Source organism: Toxorhynchites rutilus, chromosome 3, assembly GCF_029784135.1.
Source record: "Toxorhynchites rutilus septentrionalis strain SRP chromosome 3, ASM2978413v1, whole genome shotgun sequence".
Classification (NCBI taxonomy): Eukaryota; Metazoa; Arthropoda; class Insecta; order Diptera; family Culicidae; genus Toxorhynchites; species Toxorhynchites rutilus.
This window is the reverse complement of record NC_073746.1, coordinates 200,839,225-200,857,793: the sequence shown is the minus strand read 5'-3', so window position 1 is coordinate 200,857,793 and position 18,569 is coordinate 200,839,225. Positions and strand designations below refer to the sequence as shown.

Below are 18,569 nucleotides of genomic sequence, written 5' to 3'. Positions count from 1 at the left end.
GGGCACAGGTACAGATGATTGAAGACAGCAACATCACAATTACGAAAACACTTGTAATACTAACCTCGAGCCAACCGCGAGTAATCGGTTACATATTACTAACATAGTTATAGGGCAAACATTGTCGAAATATTGAACTCCCGGCCCCGTCAGGTTGACGCCATATGAGCCTTAATAAAAATATATATTTTGGATAAAAAAAAAATAAAAAAAATCATTGCAGACGAAAGAGAGGATACGATTATTCACAATTAATGAAAAATTGCTTCCTCTGCAGGTAGGGAAAAATCTTGAACGAAAATTGTCTCTGATATTTATTTTCTGTTATGGATAAGATTGTTTTGCTGAAATTTAAGGAGATTTATAGGAAAATAGTTAAGTTAGGGTCAGGACTATGTCTTCTAAGTATTTAAAAAACATCGAATAACAATTTTTATTCTATTTTCAACAACTTACATTATTATGATTATGACGAAATATGGGTTACTGTTCGATATTGTTACCACAGACATGGTTCACGGCCGTGTGGTGATCTAAAGCTTGTATAGCCTTTCATGGCGGATGGAAAATATACACTGCATTTTCTTATAAATTTCACCAACGACAAGACCGCAAGCCTTGGTGGATGTCCAACATATCAACGAAGAAATACTGATTTTTATAAAAATTAACAACGCGTATGTATGTGTATGTATGTATGTGTAGATCGTTGAAACATTTAAACACATTTACAACACATAAGTTATTTTTTATTTTACGATTAACATATTCACTAGAAATATTTTTTATGACAGAACAACGTTTGTCGGGTGTATATACAGAAATTCCATGCAAAACCGATATAGTGGTTCTCAGATTTTCGTCAAAAGTGGTAATTTTGTTTTTTATCACAAAACATTAGACCCGTATTTTTTACTTTTTTCAGTTGGGTGCCCATTTCCATTTCAAGGTGGTCCGAAAAATAATTTTTTTCCACTTTTTCCCAAAAATGACAAATGAAAATCATAACTTTTGAATCACTGAACCGATTTAGATGATCGACATATAAAATTGAAACTAATGACCTAGCCTTTCAATAAAAAATATTAAATTAATAGCTTTCAATAAAAAATATTAAAAAATATAGCGCCCTCTAGTCCGAAGTCATAAAAAAATAAAAAACGACTACAATCAATAATTACGAAAATTGGATCCATATTCTCTGCAAGTTCAATATTTTTCAATTAAAGCACATTGGCTTCAATTTGATATGTCGATCATCTAAATTGGTTAAGTGGTTCGAAAGTTATAAATTTTTGAAAAAAGTCATTTTGTGAAAAGTGGAAAGAAATTGATTTTTTGGATCAGGAATGGAAATGGGCACCCTAATGAAAAATTAAAAAAATACGAGTCTAATGTTTTGCAATAAAGAACAAAATTACCACTTTTGACGAAGATATGAGAACCACTATATTGGTTTGGCATGGAATGGCTGTATATATATACAAAATACAATCTTACGTGCATCGCAATGTACAAAGTATTAATGAATATGTGAAAATTAACGTTAAAAGACATTTCTATAGATCTGCACACTTTTACAGACTTTTCCACATTTTTTACAGACATTCACATGTTTTACAGATTTTTTTTTTAAATCATCTGGCATCTCTTCCTTCCACTTTTTATCGAATATTTTCAAATCGCAGGTGTAAACATGTACGTGACATTGACTTCGTTTGTTTTTAATTCACATTAAAAATACGTTGCTCAGTGAAAAGCTGAGATGCTCTTTCAGAGATGCAATGACTAATTAAACAATTGACGGAAAAATGTAGTTCGTTCTTTTTATAATTTCAATTATTTTCGCCCTTGACAACAATACCTCTTTTATAGTGTTGATTATCATAAGAAAAATAACACTCCTGATCGTTGGATCTCTTTTGACATTTCAATTGGATCTTTTTTGACAGCCGTTTTGATTCAGTTCGCACTACCTAGGTCTGGACAATTAGTTAAATGGCGAATTAGATGTAAATTACTGTACAACCAAATCAAAACAAAAGCCGAGACACAAAGCCCAGAGAAAAACCCAAGGAACCGTCCCTCTTCGTCAATTATTCTTACGTTGCCAGTGTATGTGAATGTTTTCATAAGAATTGCATGGTAGAATAATTGACGTAACGTGACGGGACGTGAATGTGATGTGGGTGTTGTATGTGAATTGCACTTAATGTGCGATTCACATAGCACGTTACGGAGAAGAACGTCTACGTTCCGTCAACGTCTCCACCAATTCACACATGCAGTCAATGCTTCCACCAGCACCGTCACGTCAAATGCCAAACGAATGATTTATTTAATTTTATTCATGGTGTCGCCACCTACAACAATCTTAAATTGCAATGCCCTCTTCCAAATCAGCATGCCTAGAATCAGTTCTAAATTTTTTAAAATTCATTGAATTCAATTATTACCCCCTTAAACCCCGTAGTCCGACCCTTATGCAACAATAATAATAAATAGAATAATTCTTTCAACTAGTCGCGAATGATTTTCACTCCGAAATTTGGAGCTAAGAGATATGTTGGCATAAAAAGTACAGTAAGTTACTTATAAAGCGATATGCTGAGGCACCACTCAGTGTCGCATTGGAGTCGGTTTTGACCAGTAATTGGACATTTGCGACTGGTGGCGACTTTCAATGTGGGACCATAATTTGGGCCTCGAACTCAATGTTTACAAAAATGTCCAACTAGAGGTAAAAATGTCTAATTAAACGTGTTGCATCACAGATCTGTTCAATTAGCTTAATGTCGATGTAGATGTAAATTACTGTACAACCAAATGAAAACAAAAGCCGAGACACAAAGCCCAGACAAAAACCAAACGAGCCGTCCGTCTCCGTCAATTATTCTTTTCTACAAACCCTGCCGGTTGTTTTCGTTGAAAGTATGCTGACGGGTCGTTACGTTGCTGGTGTATGTCAATGTTTTCATGAGAATTGCATGGTAGAATCATTGACGTATCGTGACGTGACGGGACGTGAACGTGACGTGTATGTTGTATGTGAATCGCACTTAACTCGTCGCAGTGAACAACTGCAAAAGAAACAACCACATCATGTTTATAAATGCCTCACATTTTTATCATAAATTTATTCCCTCGTTTTAGTTTTTAGAATTTTTTTTCTGAGTCAATGAAGCGAGGATAAAAAATCGAGGCGACCCAAGCCGCCAAGATGACGCGATCCGAGTCCACCGCCGACCCGCCGTCGGAAGGAGAGGTGTCTTGCACGCAAACCTGGGTGCAAGCGTGCCGTTTAGTTTGAAACATAGGATAGGTTGGCCGGGGCGATACGTTTGCCTGGTTAATTTTTGTTATGAGATACAATACCGCGCCACAATATTTCTTTCTACTACACTTTTTCTGTTGCAGTCGTTTTCTCCAGCGTTTTATTCCGGAAACCGTACGAAAAAATATCTTCAAATGTCTCCACAATCGTACGAAGGAACCTGAAATTCATAATTTAATTTTGAACAATGTTCGATAGATTATTCAATGTTGATTCCAAATAATATTGTTATATAGTGCATTTCAATAAACATGCTTTGAGTTTCTCTTTTTTTTCTTTTTTTTAAAGAGATTTTCAGCCGAAGGCTGGTTCATCTCTGATTGAGGTTTTGATGTTTATTTTAAAAAATGTGAACAAAGAATATAGTGCGCAAATATGAGCTAAATTTCATGAGTTTAGAAATGATACTTGACTTGATGAACCGTTGATTAAGAGAATATCACCCTTCCACAAAACGAAGCTCTGAGAGTGCTCATACACTGTTTAATCCAATGTGTGTATATATATACTAAAGGTGTGACCGTGTCGTCAAAAAGTGCGCGAGGGGAGGGGGCACAATATTTTTCTTGCACCAACATAATTTTTATTTCTGTTCAAAATAACCTGTTCTTCGAATGTTGTTGAAATAGCTGATTTGTTTGAATATTTTTGTCCTATAGCTACTAGTTCAAAAGAAGTATGTTTATAGAATCATTGACCACTAGTATGACATATTTTCATTGGCACTCCGAATTTGAATACTTCTTCTTTAGAACGGGAGCTGAGACTACCTTCTTCAAGTCCGCATTTCACTCCTGCAGTCGTGCAGACGAAACACCATGACGGTTCAATAAATTTTGTACTGTATTTTTTGAAAAAATTGTTCCCTTTTTCAATTATCGCGATTACTTTGATAATAAATCGATGTATTCAAAATAACCTGTTCTTCGAATGTTGTTGAAATAGCTGATTTGTTTGAATATTTTTGTCCTATAGCTACTAGTTCAAAAAAAGTATGTTTATAGAATCATTGACCACTAGTATGACATATTTTCATTGGCACTCCGAATTTGAATACTTCTTCTTTAGAACGGGAGTTGAGACTACCTTCATCAAGTCCGCATTTCACTCCTGCAGTCGTGCAGACGAAACACCATGACGGTTCAATAAATTTTGTACTGTATTTTTTGAAAAAATTGTTCCCTTTTTCATTAATCGCGATTACTTTGATAATAAATCGATGTATTCATATTTTGAATTTTCATTATTCGATACAAAATTACTCGATTAAAATTGCAGATATTCGATGATTTGAATTAATCGAACGATTAACCGATGTCTCTCACTGCAAAACGCGGGAAAAATATTTCCATCGCCAACCGACAACTAGAGTCGATTTGTTCTCTTGAGCTGAAACTTAAAATAAGATAGAGTATATTACAAACCTAGCTTTAACCGTAAAAGTAAGTTCTTCAACTTTTCAATGCTCTTATTGCCACCAAAACAATTTTACACACACAAAGCAAAAAAAATATTGCAAAATATTGCTGTTTACATCCAAATCCAAGATGGCTGAAAGGCCTTTCTCATAAGTCGTGGTACCGTATCGTATTTTGGAGTTTCTCCGCAGTGTGTGTAAACAATCAACAATATTTTGAAATATATTTTTTTGCTTTTTGTGTGTGGAATTGTTTTGGTGGCAATAAGAGCATTGAAATGTTGAAAGGTAAGTCTTTTACGGTTAAAGCTAGGTTTGTAACATACTCTATCTTATTTTATGTTTCAATTCAAGAGAACAAATCGACTCCCGGGGTCGGTTGGCGATGGAAATATTTCCCGCGTTTTGCAGTCAAACCTCATTCCACAGTCCTCTGTATATATTCATACCGTTTCCCCTCGCGCACTTATTGACGACACGGTCACACTTTTAGAATATATATACACACCTTGATCGAGGCCAAATATTAAATATAGAGTCAAATTTTGACTCTTTTCAACAGATAAAATTTGGTCAACGTGTACTGAACGAATATATTCGACACAAAACACGACAAAAACATTCACATACACCGGCAACGGTATACATCTGGAGAAATTCAACTACGACCGAAATACAATTTTACTGTTTTTTAAACTAAACTGATTGTTGAATTGAACCATTCAAACTAAAACACCTGAATTCACTCAGATTCATTCGGACACCAGAACACTTTATCCAAAGAGCTGGAATTGACAGGTGGTTCGTTTTCTACAGTACGAGGATAAGGCATGGAAGGTGTGAGAGGGGATGGAAAATGACAGTGACTATTTTTGTTTGCAAACATTGATATCGGGAAATGTGAGGCATTTATACACATGATGTTTTTCGCGCCACAATATTTCAAACCAACTACACATTTTCTAAGTGGTAGTTTCTGTTGCAGTCGTTTTCTGCAGCGTTTTATTCCGGAAACCCAAAAATCGCCTTCTAGCGTTACGTAATTTGTGCACGCCTAAGGCCAAGAGAATAGTTGACAGGACGGTGATGGTGACGTTCTTTGTGTAGCGTACTTAATGTGCTTAAAGTGAGTGAAGTAAACGTAAACGAATTAAATGTCAAAAAATCTCCCATGGTCGTATGGTCGCATTCATATACACCAGCAACGGCAACTCCGACGTCAGCAAAATAAGTCCAAGAGAATAGTTGATGGGAAGGAGACGGAACGCTGTATGTGTAGCGCACTTTACAAGTTAAAATCGCCTCTAATGCTACACAGAGTGGTGCCTAGGGGGTCTCCGTAGCCACATTGGTTGCGCGTTCGCTTAGTAAGTGATCGATCGTGAGTTCAAAACTCAGGGCCCTCATTGACAATTTTTGTGTTGTTACGAAATAACTACGTCCACGCAACAATTATCAGCGATGGAGATCGATCCGCGTTCGAAATAAGATCGATTCATCCATACAACTGCTCTGCTCTTGCAAGACACATCGGGCTGCTGTTCTATAAATAACTCAACAATGATCAATCAACTGTCTCCGCTGTCCGGTCTAACTTGGATAATCGAAGAACAGAAGAAAACTCTTACGCCTAAATGGCTACTGTGTAAATGTGTACCATATATGCAATGGTATAGAAGGGAATACTCTAACGCCGAAAATGGCAACTGTGTAATGTGCTAATTATAGATATGATAAACATGTGACATGTACACGATTAAAATTTGGCTCTGTTACAGCTAAAATGCTAATGAGCCTAAATTAAACAAAAGGGATAAAAAAAAAATAAAAAAAGAGTGGTGCCTCGATATGTCGAATTAGATGTAACTTACTGTATTTGATGTTCCAACAAATTTAGATTACGAATATTGTCAATGTTCTGGAAACGAAATACTAGATACCATGATCAATCTATCCGGATCGAATGCATACGGGTACCATTATTTCACTTTCTAAATTTCATTCAAGTAAACGAAAACATACTGCACTAAAATGGAAAGTTCTTTAGCCCAACAACACAAAAAAAACCTGGCAACCCAGCCATTCTTCTTGGTATTCCTCATCAAAAACTTTGAATGAATGCGCTTTTCGTCGTACAAATTCGTCGATGTGCGACAGTCAGAGAGTGGAATTTGACTATTAGAATTAAACGCTACAGACACTTGGAAGAATTTTTTTCGCTTTTTTGGAGTACACGATGTTTAGAAACAAATGACATAAATCTGCTTCGACTCGGTGCTAGTTTTGCGTTTTGTATTGATTAATTTTTTTTAAAGATTTCCGTATCGGTGTCCATTCAAGTTTGAGAAGAAATACTACACGACGCAGAGCGAGAGTGTAAGTGGCCGCTTGTGGAACGAACAGGAGAATTAAACTGAAAAACAAGACTAAGGATGTATAGCAAAATGAACGGATATCCATTATCATTTAGATCCAGGTATAGACAATGTCCAATATAATCGCGATTAGGGAATTACGGAATGCGAGCCAGAAATATCGGCAGTTTTTCCGTAAAGTCGATGAAATCTGGATCGCATCGATTTTCCTATAACACTATTAAAAGTATACAAAATGCGATGAATCGTGAGTTCATGTTTTCTTTTTTCTCAATTTCATGCGTGTGCATTAGTGGTGGCAGGCTGTGGGGAATGTCACATTCGCTACCGTCGGGAATGGTATGAATTTTTGAGTGGTTCCATTTCTCTTAGAGTTGAGGCTGATGCTGGCTAAAAGTTGTGATGATTTTACCAAATTTTTTAAATGCACCAGTCAAATTAAAGCGTTTCAGACACTGCGTATAATAACGGCACCAAGACGCTCGTTGAATATCGAAAATAATGATATGAATCGCGCTTTGGAGAAAAAATATTCCCGGAACAAACATTGTTGACAAGGAAAATAGTCTTCCTTTTCTGTCCATTGTTCGTTTAACAAACTAACTAGTACAATGAGTTTTCAAAGAATGCTTTATCAGAAATTCATAAATCTATGCTTCCAGACTCCCGGTTATAGTGAACCCAACATTTGTATCACAATTGCTAGAAAGTAAACAGTCTCCAGCGCGGACTTCAGGGGAATCTTGTCGATATCACTACAGTTCGATAGCATGTATGATATATGTTAAGATATACTGGTATCTTCTTTCGATACTCAAATAATATTCAAATACTAAAGCATCTAGAAAGTATTGATTCCAAAGGGCTGGTTATTCGCGCATAAAGCTTCGTTACAAGAGAAAATCAGCATTCACATTCATAATAATCTCTCACCCCAAAACATTCAAGAGACATGTATAGCATAATATATGCGACCTAATTATTGAAGTCGAACGATGAAAAGCATGTCGCAATGACAAGTCATTTTTTGATGCGATTTTGCTGAGTTCCTTCTAACGTTTTTCTGCTGAGATATTATCATTTTCATATGGAATCAATATAATGTAATGGGAGTGATTTACTATTGGAATTCAGATGTACGAACAAAGAGTCGAAGCATATTGCATTTTAAAAACCATTTGAAATGTTTCAGCTTGTAACTAATGTAATTAAGCGCGCTGCGCAAAATGTTTTGAGTTTAAAGCCGTTTTGGAGTTATTGTACGCAATCGAAAACGTTTGAAAAGTGATTGATATTTTATGTTCAAGCTTCCATAAAGAATACAAACGATTTATATACACAAATTCTGTTACACATTTTTCTATCCTATTTTCCGGATGTATTGGTATCTATCATATTTCTATCATCTGTCCCATAAATTTTAAACACAACTACTCATTGACTAACACCTTAACACTGGTATAAATAGTAATAATCACAGAAAAAAACTCATTGCGTTCGAAATGTGTACTGAACCTTTCTTTAGCCAGTATCCGTCTCTACTCTAATATTCAAATTTGTTGGTTCAAGCTGCCTGAAATTTTTCAGTCGAATTACGCATACGGACAGGATTCAGATTTTTCATACTCGCCTCGATCACGAATGTACGACATGCCCTCTAGTAGTACATTCGGCAACGCACCAAACACTTCGTCGTCAAGCACAAGTTCATTGTCTGGACTGAATTTCGGACCTGGCGGCAACAACCAAATCGGAACAAATCTGATTGTCAATTATCTGCCACAAGACATGTCCGAGCGCGAACTTTATTCTATGTTCTCAACTATGGGCCCAATCGAAAGCTGTCGAGTGATGAGAGATTTCAAGGTAAGTGATACGAGTTCATATCGAGCTGTGACTATGATTTTCTAGTTATCCATTATTTTTGAGTGAAATTCAAAAATATTTTCAATATGCTTCGGATTGTCCGATTTGGGTCAAATATGCACCGTTTTTTGGAAAATTTGTTGCCACTTTAAAGGTAACTTCATAAGGTCTTGGTCATTGGCGATAAACTATAGCAATAATGTTTTACAATCTTGATCGCAATTTCTTATCACTGCAAATTTTGCAATGCGAGAAAAATGTAAACGCTTGGTACCAGGTACGGAATATATTGTGGATGCATTAATACATCCCAATCAAGCTCTCGGAATTGTGTGGCCATTCGTTGTCCTGAAGGAACACAACATCTTAATGTGAAGAATGTGAAGAATGTGAAGAATTTACTCAAGAACATTTAAGGTGAAGGTGGAAGCTAGCCACAAATGGCTGCCACAATCAGGGGTTAGACATCAATTGAATATAGGCTAATTTTGCGAAACAGTAGGCCGTATGAATAAAAACAAAATCCACCTTTACTTTACTTCATTCGAGCAGTCGAGCAGTGAGATTAAGTTTTTACTACGTTTGGTATGAATAAAAGAAACAACAAAGTATTTACTTTTCGAAAATGAATGTTTAGCTGATTTCGTATGAATAAAACAGCATTCACCAAGTATTTACTTCGTTATTATCAAGTATGCTCATGAGCATACTTTGGATCTGAAAACACTATCATTCGTTTTGATGTCATATCCGATTTATGTTTAATGCTGCTATCTTGCGCTTGAAGCTAAACAAGTTAACGATCCGCATTGATGGCATTGAGCTTCGTTTACTAGTTTAGGGGAGCGTAAAAAAATTGATTGATTTTCAGGTGAAATGAACACGTTTTTAAAATTTAAATTATGAATGAAAAATAACCTTTCCGTACCAATTTGGCATTCTGTTTAAATGAAAAACACTTTTGTTTGCAGGTGGTGAAAAAATCTTGTACGAATATTGTTTTTGAAGACAACTTTATATTATAGTGAAAAGTTTCAGTAATGATGTCGGAAATATATAGACAAAGGGTTAAATAAAAGTCGGAAAAAAGTGTTTTAAGTGATTAAATAACATGATGTGAACATTTTCATTCAAATTTGAAAACTGGCTTCGTGTCTTCTAATTTAATAGGTATTACACTAACGAGATAGAGACCCAAACTATGGTCCCTAATTGAAAGTCGCTACCAGACGTCGACACTATTCCTTTTTCATTGCGAATTCACGCTTTGTCCAAAAAAAAAAAACGTTTTGACACGAAACCTAAACAATCAGTTGATAGATGTTTGACAAAGTAAAAACTATGTTCGAATTCGAAAATCAAATTAGTAAAGTAAACTTTTATTTATAAGGATTCAAGTAAATACTAGGAAAGTTTACTTTACTTGGAAACGGGTAGAATAAGTAAATACTTTTTTTTATTCATACGACCTAGTGTGAAGAAAACGATCATTTTCACACACTTCCCATCAAGTAACATTAACCAAACTAATCGATTACTCACAAGATATTAAATTTTCATCTGCTGTCGCACTGCATAGTGAAAAACGTCGGAAAACTCGAGCAAGTGCTCTGAAAGTCAAATTTTCATTTTTTTCATTTAATCTTCGACAATGGTTTTGTTTGAAATGGTGAAAGCATCGTTATTTTTTCGACACTGATGCCAGACAATATCATCGAAACAGCTATAAAAACCACTCAATAAAATGTTGTTCCTGAGTCATAGCGTTTCCTGTCATGAAAATCAATAGAACAAAATTGTGTTGATATCAATACAATTATTATTTTTTTTATATTCACAATTGTTCATCGGAACACATCGTTCATACATTTTACTTCAGTATTGAATTATTATTTTTTTCAAATGTATTCTAAGACTCGTGTCAGTGAAGCGCCACACAGTCTGATAAGTGATTTGATCTATCTACTTACAAAAAAAGATGGGCAAACCGTTCACGAACGGTACGAAAGAACAAGTTCGCCGAAAAGAGTGAACGAACGGTCGTTCTTTTTCAAAGAACGGTAGTTCTCCCCACAAACTGATTCCGAAAGAACGCTTTGCGAGTGAACTGTTTGAGAGTGAACTGTTTTTGAACGAACTGTTTGCGACTGAACTGTATGAGAAACAACTGACTGAGAGTGAACGAACTGTTTGAGAACGAAGTGTTTGCGAACGAACTAGTGCAGCTGAACAGATTTGCGTTGGACGGAATGGACAAATATAACGAGAACGTTTGTAAGGAAAATAAAACGATATTGTCATTTATGAGCAAAATGCATCTAACGCTAGGTTTATTTTGTTAATGTATACTCAATTTTGGGTTAAAAATTAAATTTGATTTTCGTAGTATTTGATTTCGTAGTTTTAAAAAACTATATATTTTCAATTTCATGTATTCTTTCCGCGTAACATTCATATATTTCCTGATCATCAGAAAAAAATCTGGGGGAAGCTGGGGCGAATTATGGATTAGGTAAACATAAAATCTTATAGTGAGGGCAAAGTTTTTTCGTTGATTTCAATTCATTGTTTGGCCTATTGCGTGTACGTGTTATCTTGATTGTTTGTTTGATTGATTGTTAGTGAAAATCGCTGCTGATTTTTCCCCTGAATGGACATTATGAAATATGATGGAACCTGTGTGTTGTCCAAGAAGAGAATATGAAAAACTACACATATTTTGTGCGCAACAAATTATTATATAAACTTCTGTCGACCGATTAACATATTTTCACATACAGTTTACGACTTTTAAAGAAGAAGCAGCTTATCTTTCCCCACTAAATTTCAAAAATATAAATCTATCTGTCTATTGATGTTGGGTTCAAGCTAACATTCTATGTTGTTCTTGATACCGCTGAACGAAAGAGCGAAAGAACGGTTCAAAAGAACTGATTCACTTAGATGAACGGTTAATGAGTGAACCGTTCGTTAAAGTGAACTGTTTTGCCCATCTCTACTTACAAAGATCAAAACAAACGAAACAAATTGCTCTTTTTTTACCCCATTTTTACCTATACTACTACAAAGGCTTGCTTCCACCTTCACCTTAAAGTGCGCTACACATACAACGTCCCGTCACAGTAAAGTCAACGTAAAGGTCAAATATTCTCCCATGGAAATCGTATGGTAGCATGCACATACACCATCACGGCAACTTTGACGTCGGCAAAATAAGTCCAAGAGAATAGTTGACGGGACGGTGATGGTGACGCACTTAAGCCTGGTTCAGAGTTCCCGTGAACGTGAACTTGAACAGGTGGTGGAATAGTACGATCATTTCACGGTGAACTACATTGCGAACAAACAACACAAAAAATCGTGGTGGATAGAACGTTTTTGTTCACGTTCATATTAAAAGTTCGACAGTAAACGTGAAGTAAATTTACATCGAGCATCAATGAAGTAATTCGGATAAAATATACAGTTGTTAACGAATCAACCCGAAGCAACGAAGTTTTTCATCCCGTGCAGAGATCCGATTGAATAAAATTGCATCCATATCAAAATTTTTATTGAAAACTTGAGAATTGCTAAACATATCCTTTTACAGTTCACGGTGAAATAATTTTCAGAATGCCTTGGGATCGCCCTTAGGGCATCCATATACTAATACACAGCATTTGACAGCGTCAGACATGTCCGCTGTCACTCGCGAGAACTGCCAAACTCTCAGGCTGGTGTAAATCAAGGCGCTTAACGTACTGCCAGGTGGGCCAAAATGTGAAAACCACTTTACAGCCATGAATTTACAGGATGACATTAACATACTTTTGAAATAAAAAATGATGAATTAAAATTTACTTTTCTGTTTCGAATATGTATTCTTTGCAATACAGTATTACGTAATATTGAACTGGAATTGTGTCTGATGATGATTTTATATTAAAATGGCGAGTTTTTGTAAATGTTGTGTGTTGTGAAATATATAGCCAAATGGTTAAGAGAGCGTCGTGTTTTAAGTAATCGAATAACTTAAGAATCTCCATGCAAATCTTAAGTTTGCAAAACTGCCTTCTTTGAATTTTTGCGAATTTGACGATTGTTTCGATTTAAATATGATTAGCGAATGGGCGCACCTGGTTCCATAGATCTGCACTGAGCTCACCGAGTAGTTTGATAGTTTGGCAATGACAGCTAAATTTGCAACACATCTTGACTCGCGGATCTTATCGTCTTGGCCAGGGCCTGCTTGGGACATTCGAACGTGAACATGAACGAGGAAACATTTTGACGTCTATGATCACCACTGTTTCCACGTTCACGTTCTCCGAAGCCGGTGAACTATGGTGAGTTCACCAACATCTCGATACCACGGTGGAAATTCAGAATTGGAAATATTGAATCAATCCACTTTTATCAATATGAATTGCGTTTAAACATGTGTTTCAACTAGAGAATGTTTATTGATATCGTTTCAAGATGTTTTCCTCGCGTTTTATATATGGACTGATGAATTATTATCAAAAAAGTTTGTCCGCGTTCACGTTCACGGGAACTCTAAACCTACCTTTAAGGTGAAGGTGGAAGCTAGCCATAAATTGCTGCCACAATGGCGCTCATTTCTTCCGTTTCCCTCCCTCACCACTCGTCTGAAAATCAGTAATTTTGCGAAAAAGGGCGAAGAAAATTATAGTTTTCGCACACTTCCCATCAAGTAATATCAACCAAACTCTAATCGATTACTCACAAGATATTAAATTTTCATCTGCTGTCGCACTGTATAGTGAAAAACATCGGAAAACTCGAGCTAGTGCTCTGAAAGTTAAATTTTCAATTTTCGACAATGGTTTTGTTTGTATTGGTGAAAACATCGTTATCGACACTCAAGCCAGACAACATCATCGAAACAGCTATAAAAACCACTCAATAAATTGTTATTCCTGAGCCATAGTGTTTCATGTCATGAAAATCAATAGAACAAAATTGTGTTGAAATCAATACAATTATTATTTTTACTTTTAATGGGTCTATAATGTATGTTTTATCAACTTTAACATTGGTTAAGCAAATTGTATTGCAGAGCTCGGAACACTGCCACGGCTGCCTATGCTTTCGAAAACAGTAAACGGAAAAGTATTACATTCAATAAAAATGCTTCGGCCAACGAAGAGAAGGGTTAAGGCTCTCCAACGTGAATATGGGAAAACAATACGATAAACGAAGGAAATTTTAAATATCAACATCGAGTTACTATGCGGAAGAACTTGTTATTACCAAAAGAGCCACAATTCGCATGTTTTATAAATTTGCTCATGTAACGCTCGCGTATAATCTGAATTTTACTTCATATGCACCTTCTATATATATTTATATTTGCAATTGATCATCGGAACATATCGTTCATACATTTTATTTGAGTATTGAATTGTTATTTTCTTCAAATGTATTCAAAGACTCGTGTCAATGAAGCGCCACACAGTCTGATAAGTGAATTGATCTATTTACGTGTGCTTTGTTCTTCTCTCACAAACACTATTACCCCCTTTTCCCGCGTGGTTTTACATATACTACAGATTTTTTCGTTAGTTTTGTTACAGATTCTGTAGGATACAGAGTCAGATTTTCGTCGAAAAGTACAGATTGGTACAGTTTTTTTGACGTAGAACTACGTCTTTCATTAAGGGTGCCAAATCAGAAAATGTTTTTATGAAATAAAGTTAACGTTAATAACTATTTTTGCCGTGAACGGATTCTGGTGATTTACATACCAAACGAATCGGAAATTCCCTAAGATTTGTTTAACATGCTATACATAAGAATCCCCTGGTTTGTGAATGGTTAAAATTCATGAAAACTTTAAACGTTTCCATTTTCCCATACATTCGTTCTGTCCATTTGTGTGCTTTCCCGAACAGAGGTGTCAATAACGAGCAACTTATCGACGAGCAACGAAGGGGAAATCATAGGATTTAAAGTCTCCGCGAACAAAGCAAAAGAAGAATGAAGGGGAATACTTGCCTAGATTATAATCAGTGGATCTCACTGAGGCAAACTTTCAGTCTCGTTCTGTATTCAAACCAATGAACATCGCTTGTTATTCGCGTCATCACATGTCTTCGTTTCGGATTGAGCTGTGGATGCCATCAAATTATTCACTCGCTGATGTCTCTGGCATTGCAATCATTGCATCAAACTAACGCCATTGCATTAAGGTTCTGAGCTACACAATTGTGTGGGAAAGCATCAAGCTAGGCTATCGTGGGATCACCAAGAAAATAAATGTTCTGGAATTTTGCCTGTGATTTGGTTTCGCATAACGGGAGCAAAAATCTCTTCACCAATGACAACAGCTACGCTAATCGAAACCAGCAATATTAACAGAAAGGGCTTCTGTTAAGAAGAGCGCAAAACGGAGATAAGTGTGTGTATATTTAGTTGCTTCAAGCCATCGATATATGGAGATTTGTGTGCGTACGTGCGTGCTTCATAACCCGTACGTAAAAATAGTGTATCTCTACATCTCTACGCCGAAATCCCATTTGTATCTGCTCCCTTGTGCATTGGCCCTGCCACGATGCAACAATCGCATAATTTTTGATACTGTGATTTATGGTGGTGCAAATTATGCAGCCGTAATAATAAAAACAAACAAGGAGGGGGGATAGCGGGAATGAAATATTTGCGCTAGAGTATTAGTATAAATCCCTACTGAGGCAAAAATTCAGTATTTTTCCAAGCAGTTAATAATGTTTGTTTTCCGTCATCATAAGGGCTTCGTTGGTGCCTTTGACATTGCATCAATGCATTAAACTGACGTTATGGCGAAGCTGGCGTTAAGATTGTGCGCCAAAAAAATATTTGAGGAATACCAAGCGTTTGAATGTCGTACTGGAATGTTATAAGTTATTTGAGTAAGCGTGCCAGTCGCAAAACTGCCTTCATAATGAAGTAATGCTACTGTTTTCGAGGTTGTTGATATTAACAAAAAGAGTTTATTCCGTTTGTTTAGTCAGAAAGTAAATGTCGTTCTGAAATTTTGTATGTGATTAGGTTTCGCTTGCCAGTAGCAAAACTTCCTCCACTAAGGGTGACAGCTGCGCTTATCTCGAGCGTGAGAAAGATATGCAACTATATCCGAGGCCAGCAATATTAACAGAAGTGTTTCTTTTGAGAATAGCGCGATATGATGAGTGTGATAAGCGATAAGTGTTTATATCCCTAGTAGTTTCAAGCCACCAATGTATGGTTCTGTATACGCTTGTATGGCGCATGGTTTACGTTATACGAACGCTGCCTACATGTGCGATTCCACTGAGGCAATACTGAATAACATGTAGCATGATATTTGATATTTGCAAGTGTTGTCATTGTTGTTGTTTCCATGTGGTGCCGATGATATGTTGATGTAGTTATGAGTTGTGGAATAATGGTGCTGGTGCAACATGTATATAATCGACTGTAGCCGAGTCTTATGTCAATTGCGAAAAAGGCCACCGGAATAGCGTTAGAGGTAAAAATTCAATGCATTGACATGAAATAAATTGCGACATACCATCAGCTAGTGTATTGCGAGGGCAAGAATGAATCACAATCAATTATCGTCAACTGATTCTACAATAAATAATTCGGAGATTATTCTACTAAGCAGTTGTTTCTAAAATTTCACAGCATTATAGAATAATATCCGAAGTTACAAACATGCGACTTATATAAAATAACAGTGTAGTTCTACGTCAACAATGCGGTCGTATCTTGGATACTACCTCCTATAATTTTTTTTTCATTTGTGAAATTTCTTACATTTGAACAAAGCAACATTGAGGTACATGACGATTTTTACGCCGCAGTATCACTTGGTGCTGCTGATCATAAAAGCATTCACAATGCAATGATTGATCAGTTCCATGAGGACAAAATTCCTTACAAGGATCGTCTGAAAGGATTCGCGTCGGACGGTGCGACGTATGTTTTGCTTCAGATCAACAGATTGAATCGTTTGTTTCATGCTGAAGACCCTGATTTCACGATGTCACATGAAGAGCTGAAAAATTTCTATTTGATCATTCTTACTGATATCTGCGAGGAATCTTACGTTGTTTCAATTTCCAATGCTATTAAATATGAAGATCATTCCAACCAAACATGACAATTGAAAAATTTCGGAAAGTGCTGAAGGAAAATTAAATTTGCATGTGTTCCACAATTACATATTGACAAGCGTTGTTAGTCAATTTGATGTTTGCGGTAACGAAATTGATCTTCGTTCGAAAGTGGAAATGGATTTTAATGTGATTAAACGAACTCCTACATCGTCTTCTATCTATATAAATAAAAATAGATCGCCGAATGTGTTGATAAGAGCAAAACTCGAGATAGGAAATAAAATTCTTGTACTTGAACCGAGTATTTACATTGGACAGTTGTACCTAGAATATCAACATGGGAAATTGGTCTTGATGTTGTTTTTTGAAAAGCTGGGAACAAACAATAAGCTTTTTTATGGTTTTCTGGAAGATTAGGCACAAAAACATTGTTTTATGAAGAAAAGTGAAAATTGTGAAAAAGTAACATGGGACAACTATGCGTAGAACGGCAGAATAGCAGCTGAAGAAATTATCAGAACAATGGACAGCGAAAGACAGAACATTCTAAAAGGTATTTGCCGCAATTTTTTCGTAGAGCTGTTTAAACAAATGAGAAAAAAAATCAATTTTTATTATTCGACGCTCGAGTCTGCGGCAATGTTAAATCCCAGAAACTTTTCTAATTTGACCAGCATTAACCCTTTATCTATGGTAGTGTGCTCCGTCGGAGTGCTACCGCTGAATGGAGTATTGCGCCGAAAAGTATGTACATCACGCTAGTGGGATCGATGTGCAGTATCACCCTGATGTCGTCTAAAGGCAACGCTCATACACACAGCTCATCACCCTGATGTCGTCTCTAGACGACACTCGTACACACAGGTCGTCGTGCGAAAGTCGCCTATAGACGACGCTCGTAGCGAACGGGTTAACGTTGTGTTAGAAGCGTTTTCAGGATTTTACAATGGGAATGTACAAGGTGTGGAAAATTAATTCCGTACCCTAAAAATAAAATTGCTCCGTAAGGAAATCACAATTTCAGAAAACGAGCATGTGCAGGGTTGGTGGTCAAAAATTGAATGCCAAAAAAAATTGACGACTAGCTCGCATTTCCGGCGCATCGATGCCTTGTTTGTAACGTTCTCACTATGCCTCACTCCACGGCAACTGTTGAACGATTTTTTGACGTAGAACTACGTCTTTCATTATGGGTGCCAAATCAGAAAACAGGTCACGTTTTTATGAAATAAAGTTAACATTAATAACAATTTTTGCCACGAACGGATTTTGTCGATTTACATATTAAACGAATCGGAAATTCCGTAAGATTTGTTTATTATGCTATACATTAGAATCCCCTGGTTTGTAAATGGTTAAAATTCATGAAAACTTTAAGCGTTTCCATTTTCCCATACATTTGTTCTGTCCATGTGTGTGCTTTCTCGAACAGAACTGTCAATACCGAGCAACTTATCGACGACCAACGGAGGGGAAATCGTAGGATTTAATGT

At 36.3% G+C, this 18,569-nt stretch overlaps 1 protein-coding gene across 6 annotated transcripts in view; it reads left to right on the top strand.

The window, feature by feature from the left end:
• The first annotated feature begins 6,881 nt into the window (after nucleotides 1-6,881).
• The window catches only part of LOC129777649 (protein sex-lethal), a 58,772-nt gene continuing 47,084 nt past the window's right edge, over nucleotides 6,882-18,569 (top strand). For 2 of the 6 annotated variants that reach the window (XM_055784046.1, XM_055784048.1), the window contains exons 1-3: nucleotides 6,882-7,227; nucleotides 7,420-7,465; nucleotides 8,735-8,992. In XM_055784046.1, coding sequence (XP_055640021.1) covers nucleotides 7,184-7,227; nucleotides 7,420-7,465; nucleotides 8,735-8,992 — 348 coding nt within the window. In that variant the 5' untranslated portion in view covers nucleotides 6,882-7,183. Of the gene's footprint in view, nucleotides 7,228-7,419; nucleotides 7,466-8,695; nucleotides 8,993-18,569 lie in introns of all 6 variants that reach the window. The other 4 variants (XM_055784044.1, XM_055784047.1, XM_055784042.1 and 1 more) reach the window with 2 other exon arrangements.